Here is a 22,751-nt window from a genome sequence, read left to right on the forward strand (position 1 = left end):
ATTTTGTTTTTAGTCAATTTTGTTCACTACTATATCGCTAGCAATTACAACAGTCCTGACACATAGTGAGTCCTCAACAAATAATAAATGAACACCTGAGCTTGTGGACTAACAATCATATTTGCTATATACTATTATAATACAGGGTTTCAGAAGCTCAACAATTTTAAAATTTTTAGTTCTTACGTTTTTCTATGGCATTTCTGATAGTCTTCTGAAGAGGTACCTAGGAAAGAAAATAAAAACAATCTATTAGAAATATAATTCGAAGACAAACCAGAGGCAAAAATTAGGTAAAAATGAATATTTTCCCCCAAGTGCAGTTCATTTTTATAACTTTTTTAATATTGTTTTTATGTCTGCCACTTAAATTAGGTAAAAATATTTTCAAAATATCAAAGTAAAAAAATGTCGCAAAATTTTATGAGATACAGGAATCTCTCCCTTGTATTTGAGTAGTTCTTTATAATTTTTGAAGTCTTTTTACGTGTATTATCTTACTTGATTCTTACAACAATCCTTTCAGGTAAATACATCAATTTATTATCCCCATTTTACATATAAGAAAAAAATAACTGGTCAAATTACAAAACTAGGCCGGGCACGGTGGCTCATGCCTGTAATCCCAACACTTTGGGGGGCCGAGGCAGGTGGATCACCTGAGGTCAGGTGTTCAAGACCAGCCCAGGCAACATGGTGAAACCCCGTCTCTACTAAAAACACAAAAATTAGCCGGCCGTGGCAGCATGTGCCTGTAATCCCAGCTACTTGGGAGGCTGGGGCACGAGAATTGCTTGAACACAGGAGGTGTAGGCTGCAGTGAGCCGAGATTGCGCCACTGCACTCCAGCCTGGGCAAGAGTGATACTCCGTCTCAAAAAAAAAAAAAAGATTAGAAAACTCACAGTCGAATACTAGTCCAATATCAAATATATAGAAATGCATACTAATAGATTGATTAGTCAAGAGAATTTCTGTCAGCCAACATTTGACTGCCTCAGGTACATTAAGATATTACTAGGAATATAAAGAACCATGGGTTTAGTTGTCTAAAGAAATTAAAACCTTTAGTGGCTGTGGTATTTTGCTTATGTTAGATTAGACTTTTTAAATCTCACCAATTAAGAGGAGACAAAGTGAATGATGCCTTTAAGCATTTCCTCAAAGGGAGGTTCTCAAAACATAAAGGGCTACAGTGGACCCTTATCATCTAGCATCTACTCTGTTTTTGCTGGTAACAGTCACCTCATTTTTTTTCCCTTGATGGTCCAGGCATAGCCTATAACTCAATGCTGTGAGAGCCCTGCATCTCCCTGGACAGAGTGACTGGTTCAGGGTAAGGCATATAAACTAACGAAACCCATGTGTAAGGTCCAGGACTTCAGTTCAAATTGCTGGGAATCAGAAGCACTTTTTTCAATGTATTTGAGGCTGTGATTATGTAAGCCCAGAGCCAGCAAAAGTTTCTCTAAGAAGGGACTTGTCTGAGAGCATAACTGACATAGTGGGATCCTGAGCCAAGAGATAGAGAGGAAATGGATCCTACCGATATCATTTGAAACCCTGGATAAAGTTGCATATGTACCTGATTTATTGCTGAATTTTTCAGGTACATATGGTAACAAATTCCCTTTTTAACCTAATACTGTTAGATTTTTTGACATTTGCAACAGACAAGAATCCTAACCAAAATATTTGCTAAAGAGACAGGCTGCTTCTTTGAGAACTTTATTTCAGCAAAGGAGTTGCCAAACTAAACATAACATAGAAGACATGGCCTTCAAACACTGTAGAAATATTGCCATCCAGACAGCTATCAACTTTCCAATAAAGGACCCCTAACTCAATGTTCTTTGACTAATACGACCCTTTCGTAGTGGCAGGCTCTAATAGGTGGGCTGACAATATCCATTCCTACTCCCCTTCTTCATTTTCCTTGCCTTCTACCACAATAGAGGATAGGAAAGCGAAATACTTGGTTTCTCAGCCTCCCTGGTGGTAGACAGATGCACGACCCAGTTCTGGCCAATAGACCAAAGTAGAAGTCAGCTGGGAATTTCTGGGAAAGCTTTTCGTCTTCCAATAAAAGAATATATGTGGGGCTATTCCTGCCCTCTCTCATTCTTTCTACCAGGAACATGGCTGTGACACCTAGAGTTTAGTAACCACCTTGCAACTATGGGGTAACAAGCCAACACACTTGGTTGCATGTTGACATAAGACCCTATGATCTTGACGATATTAGTGAACTGCTACACTAGCTCTGGGCTGGTATGGGAGAAACATAAATCCAATATAAATAAAAAAATGTTGCATGACAAAAAATACCATGAACAAAAAGACAACTGACAAACTGGGACAAAATATTCATAATATATACCACAGACAAAAGGCCAATATTCTTCAAATAAAAATAGCCCTTAAACATATGAAAAATGTTTAAACTCACATATAATTATGGAAATGCAAGTTAAAATAGCACAGAGATAACATTCGTCACCTATGAGAGTAGCAAAAATTAAAAAAAAATATGACAACACATTCTGTTGGTAAGGATATAGGGAGACCAGCACTTTAACACACTGCTGTTGGGAATGCAAACTGTTATAATCCTTCTGGACGAAAATTTGGCAATATCCAATAAAATGATATATGCACTTACCTTTTGACCCAGCTATCCTACCTCTGGAAATCTACCTTGAAGACACACTGCCAATAGCATGAAAATATATATCATAAGTTTATTCACTGCAGTATTGTTTATGGTGGCAAAATATTGGGGAAAAACCTAAATACCCAATTTATAGGTATTTTTGAATAAACAAAAGTACATCCACAGAGTGAAGTACTATGCAGCTGTAAAAAATAAGAGGAAGATCTCTATGTAAACCAACGTGGAGTGATTTCCAGTATATACTGTTAGGTGGAAAAATCAAAGTGAAAAAACAGTAGCTATATAGCGCGGTACCCTTCATGTAACAAAGAAGAGGATATAAAGAAATACATGGATATCTCCTCATTTGTACAAAAGAAACACAGGAAGGATAAGCCAAAAACTAAAAAGACCGGTTACCCACAGGGGGTAAGTGAGAAAGGGGTAGAAAGAAGAGAAGAATGGTAGCTGGAAGAAGGAGAAAGTGACAATTTTCTGAGAATACCTTTTTATATAGCTATGACTCTTAAAACCATAGTAATATTTCATATTCCTGAATACATAAACAAAACCAAACAGGAGAGGTGAATGCAAAAGTGAATCAATAACAAATGACTCTAGCTATACATATTACAAGTGAATAACTTCTCATATGCTAAGGGAGGTGGGGAGCAAATGAACTTACGTAACTTTGGAAAATTAGTATTTTGACTGGATGCTATAATGCTAAAGACAAAAAGAACTGTATGCAAATGCTGTAATTTATTTACTAAATGTGTTTCTTACAGGAGCCTGGGTTAACACTTCTGAAACTACTCTATACATATATACTAGAAATAAATAAATAAATAAATACATAAATGAACGAACGAATGATGAAAGTGTTGGATTTCAAACCATAAAATAAATATCCATGAGTCTACACTGAATAAGTAATCAAATAAATAAACAAATGGCAGAAAAGAGAAAGTTCTTCTTTTACAGTAGAATTTCAATTAATAAAAGTAGCAGGAAAGAATAGAATAAAAAATCACCCTTGGACAAACACCACAGGAATAAAGGTTGAAGTCACCTGGCTCCTCTGATGGCTGCTAAAATTAGCGAAACAAAGTTTGAGGAGAAACAGAGTTTACAGTCTCAAACTATCTTTTTGTAGATATTCAAAAATTACAAAGAGAAAACGCAATCTTTAACTGGAGAAATTCAGCAGATACCACCTTAACCAAATGATGAAATTTACCATCACCGGTAATAAGACATAATATTTTTCAAATAAAAATGGGGGGACATCATGAACCCTTTGATATGATATGATACACTGCAAGGGCCATTTCTGTGGTATTCTTAACAAAAACTGCATAACTTCATTCCTTTTTTTTTTTTTTTTTTTTGAGAAGATCCTCATTCTGTCACCCAGGCAGAAGTTTAGTGGTACAAACATGGCTTACTGTAGCCTTGACCTCCTGGCCTCAAGCGATCCTCTCATTCTCCCACCTCAGCCTCTTGAGTAGCTGGGACTACAGGCGTGCACCATCACGTCTGGCTCATTTTATATTTTTTGTAGAGACAGAGGTCTCACTATGTTGCCCAGGCTGGTCTCAAACTCCTCGCCTCAAGCAGTCCTTCCATCTCAGTCTCCCAAAGTGCTGGGATTACAGGTGTCAGCCACTGCACCCAGCCATAACTTCATTCCTATCACAAGGAAACATCAAGACAAATCCCAATTAAGGGACATTCTACAAAATAACATCAGTAATCTGAAAGACTGAGGAACTATTACAAACTGCAGGAGACTAGGGAGAAATAACAATTAAAAGCGACATGGGATCCAGGATAGGATCATGATACAGAAAAAAAGACTAAACAAAAAGTCTAAAAATAGTTCAAAATAAAAAGTTATAAAAGATTGAGTGCAATGGCACATGCCTGTAATCTCAGCACTTTGGAAGGCCAAGGTAGAAGAATTACTTGGGGCTAGGAGTTTGAGACCAGCCTGGGCAACATAGCGAGACTCCATCTCTAGAAAAAATTTTTTAAATTAGCTTGATGTGCCCGGGAGCAGTGGCTCACACTTGTAATCCCAGCACTTTGGGAAACCAAGGCAGGCAGATCACCTGAGGTCAGGAGTTCAAGACCAGCCTGGCCAACATGGTGAAACCCCATCTCTATAAAAATACAAAAATTAACTAGGTGTGGTGGCACGCGCCTGTAACCCCAGCTACTAGGGAGGCTGAGGCAGGAGAATTGCTTGAACCTGGGAGACAGAGGTTGCAGTGAGCCTAAATCGTGCCACCGCGCTCCAGCCTGGGCAACAGAGTGAGACTCTGTCTCAAAATAAATAAAAAAGTAAACTCATACATACTTATGCTATTATTAGATATTATCTGTAGCCAAAGGCAATCCAACTGATAGACTTAGCTTAGAAATCATTCAAGAGAAAAAATACTTTGCTTTTCCAACATAGATGAGAAATGTTCCCCTGTGTGTGCAACTCACTTAAAATTGCAGAGACATTTGAAAACTGTGGTGCCTTCTCTATTGCTACTGCTTTACTGGTATCCAGAAGAGTAGAATTCTTCCACTGCATGTGTTCTTCCAAGTTGGGACACTCCCAGTCTAAAACAGCAGAGAAGAAATTGTGTAAGACTTTGAACAACAGCCTACAAATGATGGGTTACTCTCTACCCCACCTTAGGTCCCCAGCCCATACCAAATGATGGTATTATATTTGAAGGTTTTGGATAAGACAGAAAAAAATAAGCCTTGATGGATCAATATAGTAAATAATCTATGGTCTATTCTGGTTCTCTTACCCTGCCTTCCTCTGTAGACTTTTCTACCATAAGGATTATTGATCTAAGAGACAGGTAGCACACATGTGAGCTGCCTGTTATATTTTATATATGTTATACCTATGTGCCATTAAAAATCGCATCACTAAATAACATACAGTCAGCCCTTTGTATCTACGAGTTCCACATTTGTGGATTCAACCAACCATGGACTGAAAATATTCAAGAAAAAAATTGCATCTATACTCAACATATACAGCCTTTTTTTCTTGTCATTATTCTCTAAACAACACAGTATAACAACTATTTACATAGCATTTACATTGTATTAAGTATCATAAGTAATCTAAAGATTATTTAAAGTATGTAGGAGGATGTGCATAGGTTACATGCAAATACCATGCCATTTTATATCAGGGACTTCAGCATCCACAGATTTTGGTATCCAAGGGAGGTCTCGGAACCAATCCCCACGGATACCAAGGGACAACTGTACGTAAACTGCTATTACTTAATACCAGTTTCTTTTTTTTTTTTGAGACGGAGTCTCGCTGTGTCGCCCAGGCTGGAGTGCAGTGGCGCAATCTCGGCTCACTGCAAGCTCCACCTCCCGGGTTCACGCCATTCTCCTGCCTCAGCCTCTCCGAGTAGCTGGGACTACAGGCACCCGCCACCACGCCCGGCTAATTTTTTGTATTTTTAGTAGAGACGGGGTTTCATCATGGTCTCGATCTCCTGACCTCATGATCCGCCTGCCTCAGCCTCCCAAAGTGCTGTGATTACAGGCATGTGCCACCACTCCTGGTCTCTCTATATTTTTAAATCTATTTAATTTCAAATACTACCAAACTGCATAAATCCATTCCATTTATTCCACTCCCAGGTGTTTTAGAATTTCATAATGCTGTGCCTTGGTGTTTTTCATCTACTGTACTAGGCACACTATGGTCCTTTTAACCTGGAAACTCATAATTTATCGCTCGAAAAATGTTCTTGAATTATTTCTTAATAATTTTCTTCCCTTTTTTCCATTATCTTTTCCTGGAACTCCTATTATTTGATGTTGGATTTCATATACTGTTCTTCTATCTTATATTTTTTTCCTCTAAATTTTAATCTTTTTTAAATTTTTCTCCTCTTTTTTCCTCCGTTTTTTCTTATGATTTTTTTTCTGGTAAATCTCAACTTAATATTTTAATCCTTTTACTAAGTTTTCCATTCTGCTTTTGCACTTCATTGTTCTTAGAACAGCCTCTTTTTCATAGCATCCTATTCTTATTTAACAGATAAAATACATATTTTCTTATCTCAATGAAGATTTTTAAAAGTATTTTCCTCTCCTTGTTCCTATTTCTCCTTGATTCTTTTTCCTCCTACTTAATTTCCTTGTTTCAAGATTTTTTTAATTTTAAAAGTTTAAACATTTTAATTTTAAAAATTCTTTTTATAGTTAGAACACTTAACATGAGATATACACTCAAACTTTTAAGTGTACAATCCAGTGTTGTTAACTAAAGGCACAGTGTTCTACAGCAGCTCTCTAGAGCTCACTTCTACATGTGTAAGTGAAACTTAATACCCATTGATAGCAACTCCCAATTTTCCCTTCCTGCCAGATCCTGTCAAACATCATCCTACTCTCTGCTTCTATGAGTTTGGCTCTTTTAGATAACTTATATAAGTGGAAATATCAAGTATTCGACCCTCTGTGACTGGCTTATTTCTTTTAACATAATGTCCTCAAGGTTCATCCACCTTGTCACAAATTGCAGGATTTCTTTCTTAAGGCTGAATAATATTCCATTGTATTTATGCATCATATTTTCTTTATCCATTCATCTATCAATAAACATTTAGTTTTTTTCCACATCTCGGCTACTGTGAATAATGCTGCAATGAATAAGGGAGTGCTAATATCTCTTTGAGATCCTGATTTTAATTATTTTGGATATTCACACAGGGATTGATGGACCACATGGTCATTCTGTTTTTAATTTTTAGAGACACCTCCATACTGTTTCTATAGCTGCTGTGCCATTTTACATTCCCACCAACAGTGTACAAGGGTTCTAATTTATCCACATCCTTGCCAACATTTGTTATCTTTTGTTTTTGTTTTTTGGTAATAGCCCTTTTAACAAGTGTGAGGTGATATTGTGGTTTTGATTTGCATGTTCCTGATGATTCATGATGTTGAGTATTTTTTATATACTTGTTGGCTATTGCTGCTGCTGCTTTGGAGAAATATCTATACAAGTTTCTATTTTTTAAATCAGGTTGTCTTTTTTGCTTAGTTTTGCTATTCAGTTATATTCCTTACGCATTTTAATTATTTACTCCTTTATCAGATATATTATTTACAGATATTTTCCTCCATTTTGGTAGGTTATCTCTTTACACTGTTGATTGTTTCTTTTGCTGTGCGGAAGCTTTTGCTGTGCAGAAGTGATGATGTCTCACTCGTTACTGTTCTTGTTGCCTATACTTTTGGTATCATATCCACGAAATCACTTTTAAGACTAATGTTATGAAGCTTTTCCCCTATGTTTTCTTCTAGGAGTTTTACAGCTTAAGGTCTTATATTTAAGTATTTAATCCATTTTGAATTAATTTTTGTGTATGGGTGTCAATGTCCAATTTCATTGTTTTGTATGAGGATATTCAGTTTTCCCAATAGCATTTGTTGAAGAAAGTATCCTTTCCTCATTGTGTATTCTTGGCACTCCATCCTGTCAAAGATAAGTTGGCCATATATGTATGGATTCATTTCTCTTATGACAGTACCATACTGTTTGAATTACTATAGCATTGCAATGTATTTTGAAATCAGGAAGTATGATGTTCCTACTTTGTTCTTCTCAAGATTGTTTTGGCTATTTGAGCTTCTTTGTGGTTCCGTATACACTTCAGCGTTGCTTTGTTATTTCTATTAAAAAATGCCATTGAGATTTTGATAGAGATTGCATCAAATTTGTAGACTGCTTTGGGTGTATGGATATTTTAACAATATTAAGTCTTCCAACTCATAAACATGGGATGTGCATCCATTTGCTTGCATGTTTTTAAATTTTATTCACCATTGTTTTCCAGCATACATATCTTCTACTTCTTAAGTTTATTCCTAAATATTTTATACTTTCTGATGATATTGTAAATGAGATTGTTTTATTTCCTTTTCAGGTAGTTTATTGCTAGGATATAGAAACACAACTGATTTTCGCATGTTGATTTTATAATCTACAATTTTACCGAATTCGTTTAATCGTTCAAGTAAGTTTTTGTGTTTTTGTTTTTTTGTTTTTTGTTTTTTTGAGACAGTCTCACTCTGTCACCCAGGCTGGAGTGCAGTGGCACGATCCCGGCCCACTGCAACCTCTGCCTCCCAGGTTAAAGCATTCTCCTGCCTCAGCCTCCTGAGTAGCTGGGACTACAGGCACCTGCCACCACGCTGGCTTATTTTTGTATTTTTAGTGGAGAAGGGGTTTCACCATGTTGGCCAGGCTGGTCTCGAACTCCTGATCTCATGTGATCTGCCCGCCTTGGCCTCCTAAAGTGCTGGGAGTACAGGTGTGAGCCACCACACCCAGCCTTGTGGTGTCTTTAGAGTGTTTTACATATAAGATCATGTCATCTGCAAAAACAGATTATTTTACTTCTTTTCAATTTAGATGCTTTTATTTTTTTGTTGCCTAATTGCTGTGACTAGGACTATGCTGAATAAAAGTATTCAGCATACTTCCTGACCTTAGAGGAAAAGCTTTCAGTTTTTTACTACTGAGTATGATGTTAGCTATGGGCTTCTCATATATGGTCTTTATTATGCTGAGGTAATTGCCTTCTGTTCCTAGTTTGAGAGTTTTCATCATAAAAGATATCGAATTTTGTCAAATCATTTTGCTGCATCTATTGAAATTATTGTGTAATTGTTACCCTTCATTCTGTTAATGTAGTGTATCACTTTAGTTGATTTTTGTATTTGGAACCATCCTTGCATCCCAGAGATAAATGCCACCTGGTCATGGTGTATGATCCTTTAAATATAGAGATGAATTTCAATTGCTAGTATTTTGTTGAGGATTTTTACATCTATGTTCATCAGGGATATTGTCTTACAGTTGTCTTTGCTTGTAGTATTTACCTCGCTTTAGTATGAGGGTAATGCTGGCCTTAAAGAATTAGTTTGAAAGTGTCTTCTCCTCTTTAATTTTTTAGAAGAGTTTAAGAAGAATTAGAATTAAATATTCTTTAAATGTTTGGTAGAATTCACCAGTGAAGCCATCTGGTCCTGGATTTTCTTTATTGGAAGGTTTTTGATTGCTGGTTCAATCTCCTTACTAGTTATAGGTCTGTCCAGATTTCATATTTCTTCATGACTCAGTCTTAATAGGTTATATGTTTCTAGGAATTTCTTCTTTCCTTCTAGGTTATTCAATTTATAATTGGGCATGGTAGTCTCATGATTATTTTTATTTCTATGTTATCAGGTATAATGTCTCATCCTGCACTTTGAATTTTATTGAGTCTTTTTTTCTTAATCTAACTAAGTTTGTCAAATTTGTCTTTTCAAAAAACCAACTCTTAGTTTCACTGATTTCTTTCTATTTTTTTCGATTTTCTGTTCCATTTATTTCTGCTCTAAATTTTATTTCCTTCTGTCTGATAATTTTTGGCTGTTCATTCTTTTTTCTAGTTCCTTGAGGTGTAACATTAGCTTATTTGAAATTTTTCTTTTTAAATTCAGTTATTGCTATAAAATTCCCTCAGTACTGCTTTTGCTATATCCCACGTTTTAATATATTGTACTTTCGCCCAAAGATATTTTCTAATTGCCCTTTTGATTTCTTCTTTGACTCACTGGTTATTCAAGAGTATGTTAAATTTCCACATATTTGTGAATTTTCCAGTATTCCTTCTGCTACTGATTTCTAGTTTTGTTCCATTATGGTCAGAAAAGATACTTGGTATGTTTTCAATCTTCCATTTGTTAAGACTTGTTTTGCGACATAACATGATCCATTATGGAGTATGTCCTATCTGTGCATGAGAGAAATATATATTCTGCCACTGTTAGGTAGAATGTTTTGTATACATGTTAGGTCCATGTTGTCTATAGCGCTGTTCAAGTCTGCTGTTTGCTTACCTGTTTTCTGTCTGAATGTTCTATCCATTGTTAAAAGTGGGTTATATTGAATTATCCCACAATTATTGTATTACTATTTTTCCCTTCAGTTCTGTCAATGTCTGTTTTACATATTTAGATGCTGATGTTGGGTGCATACGTATTTATAACTGTATATCTTCCTGGTGAATTGACCCTTTTATTATTATTTTTGTTCTTCTTTGTCTCTCATGACTGTTTTTGATTTAAAGTCTATCTTGTCTGACATAAATATAGCCACCCCTGCTCTCTTATGGTTACCATTTGTATGGAATATCTTTTTCCATCTCTCCACTTTTAGTGTATGTATCCTTAAATCTAAAGAGGGTCATTTGTAGACATCACATCATTAGATCTTGTTCTTTTATCCATTCAGTCACTCTGTGTTTTGACTGGGAAGTTTAACTTATTTAAAGTAATTATTGATAGGTAAGGACTTAACTATTGTCATTTCACTAATTGTTTCTGTCTTGTAATTCTTTTGTCCCTTTTTCCTTTAGTGCTGTCTTTCTTTGTGTTCCACTGCTTTTTGTATGTATTTATAATGCTTTTCTTTTTCTTCTTTTGTGATTCTTCCATAGGAATTTTGTTTGTGTTGACCATGGGGCTTACATAAAATCTTATATAGTTGTAACAGTCTAAGCTGATAACTTAATTTCAACTGCATACAAAAACTACAGTTACACTTCTCCCCCTCCTGCACTTTATTCATGTCACAATTTGTATATTTTATGTTGTATTATTAACATCTTCAGTTAGTTTTTAACATTTTCATCTTTTAACTCATATACCAGAACTAAAAGTGATTTAATTTTGGTATACTAATATAACAATATTACAGTATTCTGTACGGTATTACAATTACTATTACATTACTATTGTAATAGTATACTATAAAGAATTAGTGAGCTTGAGGACAGGTCATTTTTAAAGACTCCAAAAGCAATTGCAACAAAAACAAAAATTGACAAACGGGACCTAATTAAACTGAAGAGCTTAATAGTAAACTACTATTACAATATTACTGTATTCTGTATTTCTCTCTATATTTACCTTTACCAATGAGTTTTATACTTTCATGTTACTGTTTAGCATCCTTGAGTTTCAACTTAAATAACTCCTTTCAGCATTACTTGTAAGGTAGGTCTAGTCATGGTAAATTCCCTCAGCTTTTGTTTGTCTGGGAAACTCCTTGTCTCTCCATTTTTGAAAGACAGTTTTCCCGGGTGTACTGCTGTTGGTTGATAATTTTTCTTTCAGCACTTTGAATATATCATCCCATTCTCTCTGATCTGTAAGGTTTCTGCTGAGAAATCCACTCATAGTTTTATGGGGGCTCCCCTGCACATGTCAAGTCACTTCTTACTTGCTGCTTTCAAAATTCTCTTTGTATATGACTTGACAACACAATTATAGTGTTTCTCAGTGTGGATTTCTTGGATTCCTTCTACTTGGGTCCCTTGGGCTTCCTGGATCTAAATGTCCATTTCATTCCCCAGATTTGGGATGATTTTAGCCACTATTTCTTCGAATACACTTTCTAGTCCTTTCTCTCTTCTTCTCTGGGACTCCCATAATGCAAATGTTGGTCTGCTTGATAGTGGCTCACAAGTCTCTCAGGATTTCTTCAATCTTTTCATTCTTTTTTCTTCACTAATGGCATAATGCTAAATGACCTTTATTTTTCTTCCAACTTTTTAGATACAGGGGGTACACATGCACGTTTGTTAAATGGGAAAACTGTGTGTCAGTGGGGCTTGGTGTACAAATGATTTTGTCACCCAGATAGTGAGCATAGTATCCAATAGGTAGCTTTTCAATCTTCACCCTCTTCCCACCCACCAACCTCAATTAAGCCCCAGTGTCTACCGTTCCCTTCTTTGTGTGCATGTGTACTCAATGTTTAGTTCCCACTTATAAATGAGAACATATGGTGTTTGGTTTTCTGTTCCTGCATAATTTGCTTAGGATAACGGTCTCTAGCTGCATCCATGTTGATGCAAAATATATGATTTCATTCTTTTTTATTTCTGTATAGTATTTCATGATGTACATGTACTACACTTTCTTTATCCAGTCTACCACTGATGGGCATTTAGGTTGATTCCACGTCTCTGCTATTGTGAAAAGTGCTGCAACAAACATATGTGGATGTGTCTTTATAGAATGATTCCTTTGGAAATATATCCAGTAATAGGATTGCTGGGTCAAATGATAGTTCTAGGTTCTTTGAGAAATCTGCAAACTTCTTTCCACATTGGCTGAACTAATTTACATTCCCATTCCTCCTGTGTACCAGCAGTGTATAAGCTTTCCCTTTTCTCTACAATCTCATGAACACATTATTTTTTGACTTTTTAATAATAGCTACCTTGACTGGTATGCGATGGTATCTCATTGTGGTTTTGATTTGCATTTCTCTAATGAGAAGAAGACATACTTCTTTAGTCTTCTTTATATTCATGTCCTCTGCCCATTTTTTAATAGGATCGTTTTTTGCTTGCTGATTTAAATTTCTTATAGATTCTGGATATTAGATCTTTGTTGGATGCATAGTTTGCAAATATTTTCTCCCATTCTGTAGGCTGTCTGTTTACTATGTTGCTAGTTTATTTTGCTGTGCAGAAGCTCTTCAGTTTAATTAGGTCCCATTTGTCAATTTTTGTTGTTCTTGCAATTGCTTTTGGAGTCTTTAAAAATGACCTGTCCTCGACCTCACTAATTCTTTATTCTTCTTGAGCTAGTGTGCTGTTATATTGCTCTACTAAATTTTTCTTTTATTCTTTTTTATTTTTTTAGAGCAGTCTTGCTCTGTCACCCAGGCTGGAGTGCAGTAGCATAATCATAGCTCACTGTAACATCAAACTCCTTGGCTCAAGTGATCCTCCCACCTCAGCCTCCTAAAGCATTGGGATTACAGGCATGAGCCACTGTGCCTGGCCTCAGTTCAGTGATAGTATTCTTCAGCTCCGAAAATTCCTATTTTGTTCTTTTTAAAACGTTCTTTTTGTTGAAATTCTTATTTTTTCATGTATTGTTCTTCTCAGCTTGTTGACCATCTTTTTAATGATTATTTTGAATTAGTTGTCAGACAATTTGTATAGCTCCATTTCATTAGGGTCAGTTTCTAGGGATTTATCTTGTTCCTTTGTTTGGACCATGTTTCCTTGCTTCTTAATTTTCCTTGACAATTTTACTTGTATCAGCATCTATGCATTAGAAAAAAACAGCCACTTCTCCCAGTCTTGCAGACTGGCATTGTACAGAAGACCCTTATGAATAAGCCTACCCAGAGATCTCTCAAATCTTTGTGCTAGTCCAAACCACCATCTTTGTTGTTATCAGCCTCCAGGCATTTAGAATATGTCAGATCCTGTCAACATTGTAAGACAGATGTGACAGAAGCTAGTCCCAAGAACATCCCTTGAAAAGTTGGAACATTGGACACAAAGTCCAACTCTTTCTCTCCCAAGGGAGAAGCTGGAATCTTTTTTTATCCCCCACTCACTCTGCACTGAGCTAGGTGGAGAGCCTATGGCAAATGTTTGTGTCCTAGACCAAATTGTCATCTTTGTTCTCGGCAGTCACCAGTCACCTTGGGTATGTTGGGTCCTATCAGTTCTCTGAGACAGGCAATACCGAAATCAGTTCCCTCAGGTATCCCTCAGAGAATTCAGAATACTGGATGTATTGTCAAGTCCCTTATCTTGCTCTTCCCCTCTGGGAGAAGCTGAAAGCTGTGGTATGGGTTTTCTCTCAATTGTATGATGCTGTGCTAGGCGTAGGAATTATGGTGAGGATGTCTCAAATTTTCCTACTGGCTTTGATGTGGCTGGCCCCACGCTTGCCAGGATGCAGGCGCCTGTCGACTATTTTCTGAATTTTTCACAAAGGGAACTGGTCCATATATTGCTGTTGAATTGGTGTATCCGTAAGGAGTAGGCAGGTCCATGGCTTCCTGTTTCAACATCTTGCTGACACCATTCTCACATTTTGTTTTGTTTTGTTTTGATATCTCTTTTTAATGTTAGAGGCTTTCCTCAGAAGTCTGGTGATCCTTGGCTCTCTGTTCATATTTAAAAGTGGGTCCTAAAAGGCTAAGTGGTATCCCTATGGCCTAGGTGGGGCTTGTCATATAGTTGGCTTCACTGTAGGATCTTCTGCCTGGACAGTTTTATTGAGGACTCCTGAGGTCAGTATCTTTAGATATTTTCTTCTGGGGTACTCAGTTCCTGAGAAAATAATCTTTCATTTTCTCAACAGAAGGTTCAAGTCTGGGAAGCTGACAAGAAAAATGGGCTCCTGGGGTGGGGTGGAAATAAGCATTGGGTGAGCAGATCCCATAATTTAGGATGTACACTTTTACTTAATTCCCTCTTCCAAATTCAGTACATTATCTGCAGCAGTCAGCTTTGGCTGTTTAATAAACAACCACAAAATCTCAGGGGCACAAAGTGAAAAGCAGTTGTTTTTTGTTTCCATGTCTATTAGTTGGCTCAGGTAACTCAGATTACACGTCTGCAGATCAGCTGGGGCAGCTGCCTGAAGTGAGCTGGTTGCCTAGACTGTTCCGCTCTGTAACTCTCATTCTGGGGTTCCACGAGAGAGGCAGAAGCTAATTAGGATACATTCTCACGATAATGGCAAAAGTGCAAGAAGACAAGCCCAACCATTTAAGCAATTTGAAAGCTTTTTTAAAACTGTGTTTGTTGCAGAAAGCAAGTGACATGGCCAATCCCAAAGCCAGGGAGCGGAAAAGTACACTCCACCCATTATGAGGGTATGAATATAATACTACAGAGAAATGAATAATTGGGACTGACATTTCAAAATACCACAGTATCCCTGCTATTAAAAGGATCTCGTATTCTCCAGTCTAGAGTCCCTGTTTCAAAATATTCTAAAGAATAAATCTCCAGGCTCCCTTTGAGCAGGAAAGGAGCAGTTAACCACATCTTTCATGTTTTTGACATCTATTTACAAGTATTTGGCACAACCAAATTATGAGCTTTTCTGTGACACTATAGTGCAAATTGTCTTGTTTCTGAGGTATCCACATTGTTGGTTTAGGACTCTGCTTTCTTAGGTCTGCTGTATCAGACCACCTGATTAACCTTCCAAACTTTGTACTTTCTTTTTTCCAATTATCTTTGTCCTTATGAGTGTATTACTTTAAAGAAAAAGCTGTTTTCTGCCATTGCAAGATTGTAGAGTAAGGCATGTATTTGATCTGCCATCATTAACCAAAGCCTATATTTATATGTATAATAAATGTAAATAACTCTTAATTTGTGGAGAAAATTCAAGCAGGGACTTGGCCTAGCTGACATTTAAGTTATTTGCTGAAAAGTAAGATAAGTACAGGAAAAAAAAGATAACATACGGTTCAAGAGAACAAGTATACATTCATTAGGTGTAAAATTGATTAATAATTGGATGTGTATTACATATAAATGCTAAATGACATTTCTTCATCCTTCCTTGATCTGAGGGCTTTTACTCTATTAGTCCTGTGTGAATGGGAATGAAACACAATGGGTAATGGTCAGGAAAGTGAGGTGTTGGTGAGGAAGAGGAGTATGCCTTCTCGAAAGGGACGTTTATTCATTGGAGGATTTGTGGACAAAAGAATAACTTCTATAGTAGAGCAACTTAAGGTTGGAATTACTTTCTCACCTAAATAATCTGATTTTCTGAGCAGTTCAGGTGATGGAAAGCTCTCTTCAAAACTCTTGTATTCTGCATAAGAGTCTGTGACTGAATAGCTCAGAGGAGAACTGGCCATACCATGGTGCCAACTTAATCCTGTAGAATAAAGGAACAAACAAAATGGATAAATGTTTTGATACAAAACAGATGTGAAATCCTAAAAATTGAAATGTATGGAAATGTACATGCTTAGTTATATATTATTACTAGAACATAAAACTGCTTCTACATACAACTAAAAAGGCATAATATTTTAAACTATTTTAATTTGATCTTGGACAATCATTCCATTTTTGATGGTGATAAATTTGTTATAATCCTCTTTTGTTCTTTTTCAAAGTTTTACAACTTACTCCTTTTCTCTACTTTGGTTCAGTTGTGATTCTTGGCTCAAAAACTTAATTTTTTTTTTTTTTTTTTTTTTTTGAGACCGAGTCTCACTCTATAGCCCAGGCTGGAGTACGGTAGCACGATTTCGGCTCACTACAACCTCCGCCTCCCAGGTCCCAGTTCAAGCAATTCTCCTGCCTCAGCCTCCCGAGTAGCTGGGATTACAGGAATGTGCCACCGTCCTGGCTAATTTTTTGTGGGTTTTTTTGTATTTTTAGTAGAGACGGGGTTTCACCGTGTTGGCCAGGCTGGTCTTGAACTCCTGACCTCATGATCCACCTGCCTCAGCCTCCCAAATTGCTAGGACTACAGGCGTGAGCCACCGTGCCCAGGCAAAATTTAAGTTTTATATATAAGTAACCCACTAATTGTAAGCTAACTAGCTGAGGAAAGGGTGATACTAGTTATTTCATCTAAAAAACAATGAGCCTACACATACACAAATAGATTAAAGGAATTTAGTAAGAGAGCATGGATTGACTCACACATAGATAAGCAACTGATTTTTGACCAATACGTAAAGGCAATTCAGTGGAGAAAGGATAGTCTTTTAAACAAAATGTGCTGGAACAACTAGGTATCCATATGAAAAAAAAAACAAAATAAAAAAACTTGCACTCATACCTTCCATCACAGAAAGAAATTAACTCTAAATGCATCATAGATCTAAATGTAACTCCTAAAACTCTAAAACTTCTTTTAAAAAATGGAGAAAAGTGTAATACCGAGTTATGCAAAGAATTTTTTTATATAACACTAAAAAAGATTCATAAAACAATAGCACTGATAATTTGTACTTTAGCAAAATTTAAAACTTCCCTTCAAAAGGGACTATTAAAAGACAAGCTATAGGCTGGGTGCAGTGACTTATGCCTGTACTCCCAGCACTTTGGGAGACCGAGGCAGGCGGATCACGAGGTCAAGAGATAGAGACCATCCTGGCCAACATGGTGAAACCCCATCTCTACTAAAAGTACAAAAATTAGCTGGGAGTGGCGACACGCACCTGTAGTCTCAGCTACTTGGGAGCCTGAGGCAGGGGAATCTCTTGAACCCAGGAGGTGGAGGTTGCAGTGAATCAAGATCAAGATCGGCCACTGAACTCCAGCCTGGCGACAGAGTGAGACTCCATCCAACAAAAAAAAAAAAAAAAGAAAAGCTACAGATAGAGAGAAAACATTTGCAAATGGGCTGAAATCCAGAATGTAAAGAACTGGCTCGGCACGGTGGCTCATGCCTGTAATAACAGCACTTTGGGATGCCAAGGTGAGAGGATCATCTGAGCACAGGAGTTTGAGACCAGCCTGAGCAACATAGTGGAATCTCGTCTCCACAAAAAAAAAAAAAAAAAAAAAAAAAAAAAGAAAAACCAGAATATAAAGAACTATGAAAACTCAATAATAAGAAAACAAATCCTCAATAAGAAAATGGACAAAATATTTGAACAGAGAATCTTCCCAGACTCAGCGGTCTTAAAGTCATTCCTATGGGAGTGGACTAGAATGAAAAACTGTCCAATAAATGATGGCGACAGAACATAGTACTAAAAGTTGCGAACCACAGATTTGGTAAGAAAAGGGAAAATGTGCTCTGCTATATTTAGTCTACATTTATTAAACATTTCCAATATGACAAGATAGAGATCAACACTGATAGAAACTGGTTGTGGGGGTCAGGGGTGGTAAGAGATCAAAGGGGAGCATTGTTCTGAAAACCTATTATTTCCTGCCCTGGAACTAACTTACACCTATCTCTGCTCATCCATTACCTACCTGAGACAACTAACTCTTTGCCCTTCCTCCTAAGACCTCACCACAACTTTTTCTCCTATGCCAACTCCCTTGTTAAAAATGAGAATTGTTTTCTACCTGGATATCTTCTCCAGCTGCCATTGCAACACTTAAATCGACTGACTCAATCTTCCATCCTTCTCCATATCCTCAACTGTCAAAGTAGTAGGCTGTCCCTCTGAGCATCCTTTGCTTTCCCTTCTCCAACTGCCCTAGAGTGTCCTGTCACTGTCCTTGCTAACTTTTATCCTTCTCACACTGTCTTCATCCTTCCCAACCACATGTTGTTTATGTTTTGCCTTCCATTTCTCAAAATTTCATGAATACCCCTCATGGCTGAGCTATTCTTAACACCAAGCCCCAGAACTCAAGCCAGGCTCAGAAATAAGGAAAGCCCACCATCTGGGTAGCTGAGTAGAAAAAATAATAAATGTTAATGCTGTATCAGTAGGAGGCTGTCCTGGTGTCACAAGTTAGAAATGTAAATGCAATTAAAAAATATATTTTTATCAAATTGCTCATTGTTAAAATGACAAATAGTTCTACAAGGCTTATAGCAAAAACTGCAATCTCTTGTCTCATATCTCCCCATCATAATTTTCTACTTTCTAGAGACAACTACTTTCAACTCTATTAATGATTTCTTTTCACAAGCACCTCCTTTACATTTCTAAATTAAATGCATTCAATGTTTCTATTATTATGACTATTCAAATATACTCGTAGCCAAGCCCTATACTGTGACATCACCTTTTTGCTACAATTTCTTTTCCTTTGAGCTACTTATTATCTAATTTTAAAATATGTTTTCTAAGTACTTATTAAGTATTAATACTAAGTACTATTTTGTTCCAACTTTTTTTTTCTTTTTCTTTCTTTTTGAGACGGAGTCTCACTCTGTCACCCAGGCTGGAGTGCAGTGGCAGGATCTTGGGTCACTGCAACCTCTGCCTCCCAAGCTCAACTGATCCTCCCACCTCAGCCTCCTGAGTAGCTGGGATTACAGGTGCGTGCTGCTATGCCTGGCTAATTTTTTGTACTTTTAGTAGAGATGGTCTCGAACTCCTGACCTCAAGTAATCCTCCCACCTTGGCCTTCCAAAGTACTGGTATTACAGGCGTGAACCACAGCGCCCGGCCTTGTTCCAACTTTTTCCAAAAGTATAAATTTCCTCTCAATACTTTTAAAACACCAGGTTATCTATTTTTTATTTTCCTCCCTCTCTCCCTCTTCTTCTGTGTTTTCTTCTTTTAAAAAAAGTATAGCTATTGGAGATCTCAATCCATTTGCTCAAATTTGGACTGGTTTGTCCTCTATGCATCCTACACAGTTGTCTTCTTGGTATTTCCCTTTACCATTATCCTAAGAAATTCACATATTTCCTGTATTAGATAAGACACTTTGATTCCTAGATCCCATGATTTCTTCTTTATTATTTCCTGGTTTTCTTAGAACATCTGCTTCATTTCTGAGAAAAGGTACAAAAAAGATGTGTCTAAAAATTCCTTTATCCTAACAACTGAGTGACAGTTTGGCTGGGTAAGAATTCTAGGTTAGTATATTTAAGAGACTGATTCAATTTTTTGATGTATGACAGCTTTTAAACCTCACTGTTCCCTCTTCCCCTTCCCACCTCACATCTGGGTGACAAGAGAGCCTTGGTGTTCCATCTTTTGGCAATGGTAGCAAGTTCAAACCATGCACAGGAAACCTCAACCTGGTCCAATCCTCTTAACATCATGAAAACTCCAGGCCAGGTCTCCTTCCCCTGCATTCTCAAGTCATTTTCAGTCCTGCTTGCAGTCACCTTTCTCCCAAGAAGGGCTCATTATATGAGTAATATACCTTTCCATACCTTCTTGGTGTATGAGTGGCATAATCAGTGTTGAAATCCAGGACAACTTTTGAGTGGGAGTCCATCTTGACTCTGCAAAATCAGTGTTCTTCAGAATTCTGAATACATTTTTCTCCCCACCATGTTCTACCTTCTGGAGTTGTTCTTCAGAAGTCCCATGCCATTGAGATTCTTGATCACTTATTGCAACTGATTATTTTTTCTCTGGAAAACTAATAAATTTCTCTATCTTGAGGACTTAAAAATTATACAATGTTGTAACTTGGTGTGGTTTTCTTTCATTTATTGGGGTGAGCACAGTTTGCACCATCCAAACTTGGCTCTCAGTATCTCTGTTCATACTATTCAGAATCTGAATGGCTCTTTCAGTAAATATACTCATGACCATTTTTAATTCTGGGAAAATTTCTAGCTTTGTGTGTGTAATAATTTTCCTTCTGTTTATAATGTCTGAACTACTGTTTTTTAGATGTTAGAATCATTGGACTCATCTTCTAATTATTTTTCTTGTTAAAATAACAACTTTATTGAGATATCATTCACATGCCATAAAACTCACCCCCCCCCTTTTTTTTTTTTTGAGACAGAGTCTCGCTCTCTCACCTAGGCTAGAGTGCAATGGTGTGATCTCAGCTCACTACAACCTCCGCCTTCCAGGTTCAAGCAATTCTCCTGCCTCAAAAATTCCGAGTAGCTGGGATTAGAGGTGCACACCGCCATGCCTGGCTAATTTTTTGTATTTTAGTAGAGACACGGTTTCACCGTGTTGCCCAGGCTGGTCTCGATCTCCTAGGCTCAGGCAATCCACCCGCCTCAGCCTCCCAAAGTGCTAGGATTACAGGCGTGAGCCACCGTGCCTGGCCAAAACTCACCCTTTTAAAGTGTACAATCTGAGTTTTTTGTAGACTTATGGAGTTGTGTCATCACTGATGCTATTTCTATCCTTTATTTTCTCTTTCATGTTTGTTCAACTTTTTGGAATATTTCCTTAAATTTATCATCCAATTCTACAGAATGTTTTCTGATTTCATATTTTTATTTTTTAACGAATTCTTTTTGTTCTGGATGCTTTTTATAGGAGCCTGCACTTGTTTCACGGACACAATATTTTTTCATCATCCTGAGGATATTAATGAAACTGTGGCGTTTTAAAAGATTTTTCTTGCATTGTCGTTGTCCTTCAAGTTTCTTTTATTTAGTATCTGTTATTTTAAATGTTTACTTAAAATGTCTGCTAATTCTTGAATGTTCAAGAATGAGGTACCAAAATGGCATAATAACTGGGGCTTAGGAAGAAGTGGATTTTACTGAAGAGTATTTAGACAGGGACCAGGCCATACTACCAGAACGCACAAATTCCAGTCTTCTCCTGGGGACAGAAATTTCCAAAAGAGGAATCCTCTAATCTTCTAGTTGGAGTGTATTTGCCTGAGTGCATAAGGGGTCTGGGGATTTCACATCAAAATATACAGACTTTCACTTAATTCCCTTTCCTCCCCAGCCACTGCTAGTTTTCAGTACAATATCCTTGAATCCAGTCCCTCTGCTTCAATGTCTTAGACTACCAGGGTGGGAAGAAGCATAGTTGCCTGGCCACAGTGTGTTAGGGAAAGGATCAAAGCATCTGATACTTTTGAAGATTCCAAAAAATCTTATTTTAAAGATTTCCTCCAGGAATATGTAATGCCTCTAATTCCTGAACCTTTAGCCTGAATCAGTTTGTTTCTTGTTTTGTCTCTACTCTAGACACCTAGTTTTCAGCTTTTTTTTTTTTTTTAAGATCTGTTAGGTCAATTATAATTCCTTAATCTACCTTCCACATTCCAAACTTTTATTAATTATCTCTTGCTAGCTGAGGTCTCTTCTTTTTGAACCTATGGCTTTACAACATTTTTATGCCTTTATTGATATTTTAGTAGGGTTTCAGAAAAGTAAATGTGTATTCAATCTTCGACATTAAATATAAAATCCTTAATTAATTTTTCAACATGTTATAAAGTTACTAGATTCCAAGGTAGAATTAAAACAATAAATCATATGTTAACTAGAATTCTGTGGACTGCTCAAAACTTAGCCCATCACAGTATTTTATTATGGGAAAAAGTATTTCAAGTTTCAAATATCAATCAGCAAATGAACTCTTAGAATACAAGCAGTTTGTAAGTTAGAGACAATTTATTTTCTATTTCCTTATACCTTTCACATGTCAACTTGATAAACCTAGTAATCAGGACATTTCTCATATATTTAAACTACGATTTTAGAAAATGCTGATTATAGTTAAATGGTATTTTCTCTAAATAGAGCACAAGACCCATCCAACAAGCATTTGAGACATTCAACAATTATTTGAACCTGTATTATCTTTGAAACTGTATTCCAAGCATGAGATAGGAAGATAAAAG

General features: G+C 36.8%; 1 protein-coding gene across 2 annotated transcripts in view; it reads right to left on the reverse strand.

The window, feature by feature from the left end:
* The window catches only part of MEIKIN (meiotic kinetochore factor), a 147,955-nt gene that overhangs the window by 119,514 nt on the left and 5,690 nt on the right, over positions 1–22,751 (reverse strand). For both annotated transcript variants that reach the window (XM_055299352.2, XM_055299351.2), the window contains exons 5-7: positions 16,279–16,407; positions 5,149–5,268; positions 187–226 (exon numbers count right to left, since the gene is read on the reverse strand). In XM_055299352.2, coding sequence (XP_055155327.1) covers positions 187–226; positions 5,149–5,268; positions 16,279–16,407 — 289 coding nt within the window. The remainder of the gene's footprint in view (positions 1–186; positions 227–5,148; positions 5,269–16,278; positions 16,408–22,751) is intronic.

This window comes from Symphalangus syndactylus, chromosome 11 (genome assembly GCF_028878055.3).
Source record: "Symphalangus syndactylus isolate Jambi chromosome 11, NHGRI_mSymSyn1-v2.1_pri, whole genome shotgun sequence".
Classification (NCBI taxonomy): domain Eukaryota; kingdom Metazoa; phylum Chordata; class Mammalia; order Primates; family Hylobatidae; genus Symphalangus; species Symphalangus syndactylus.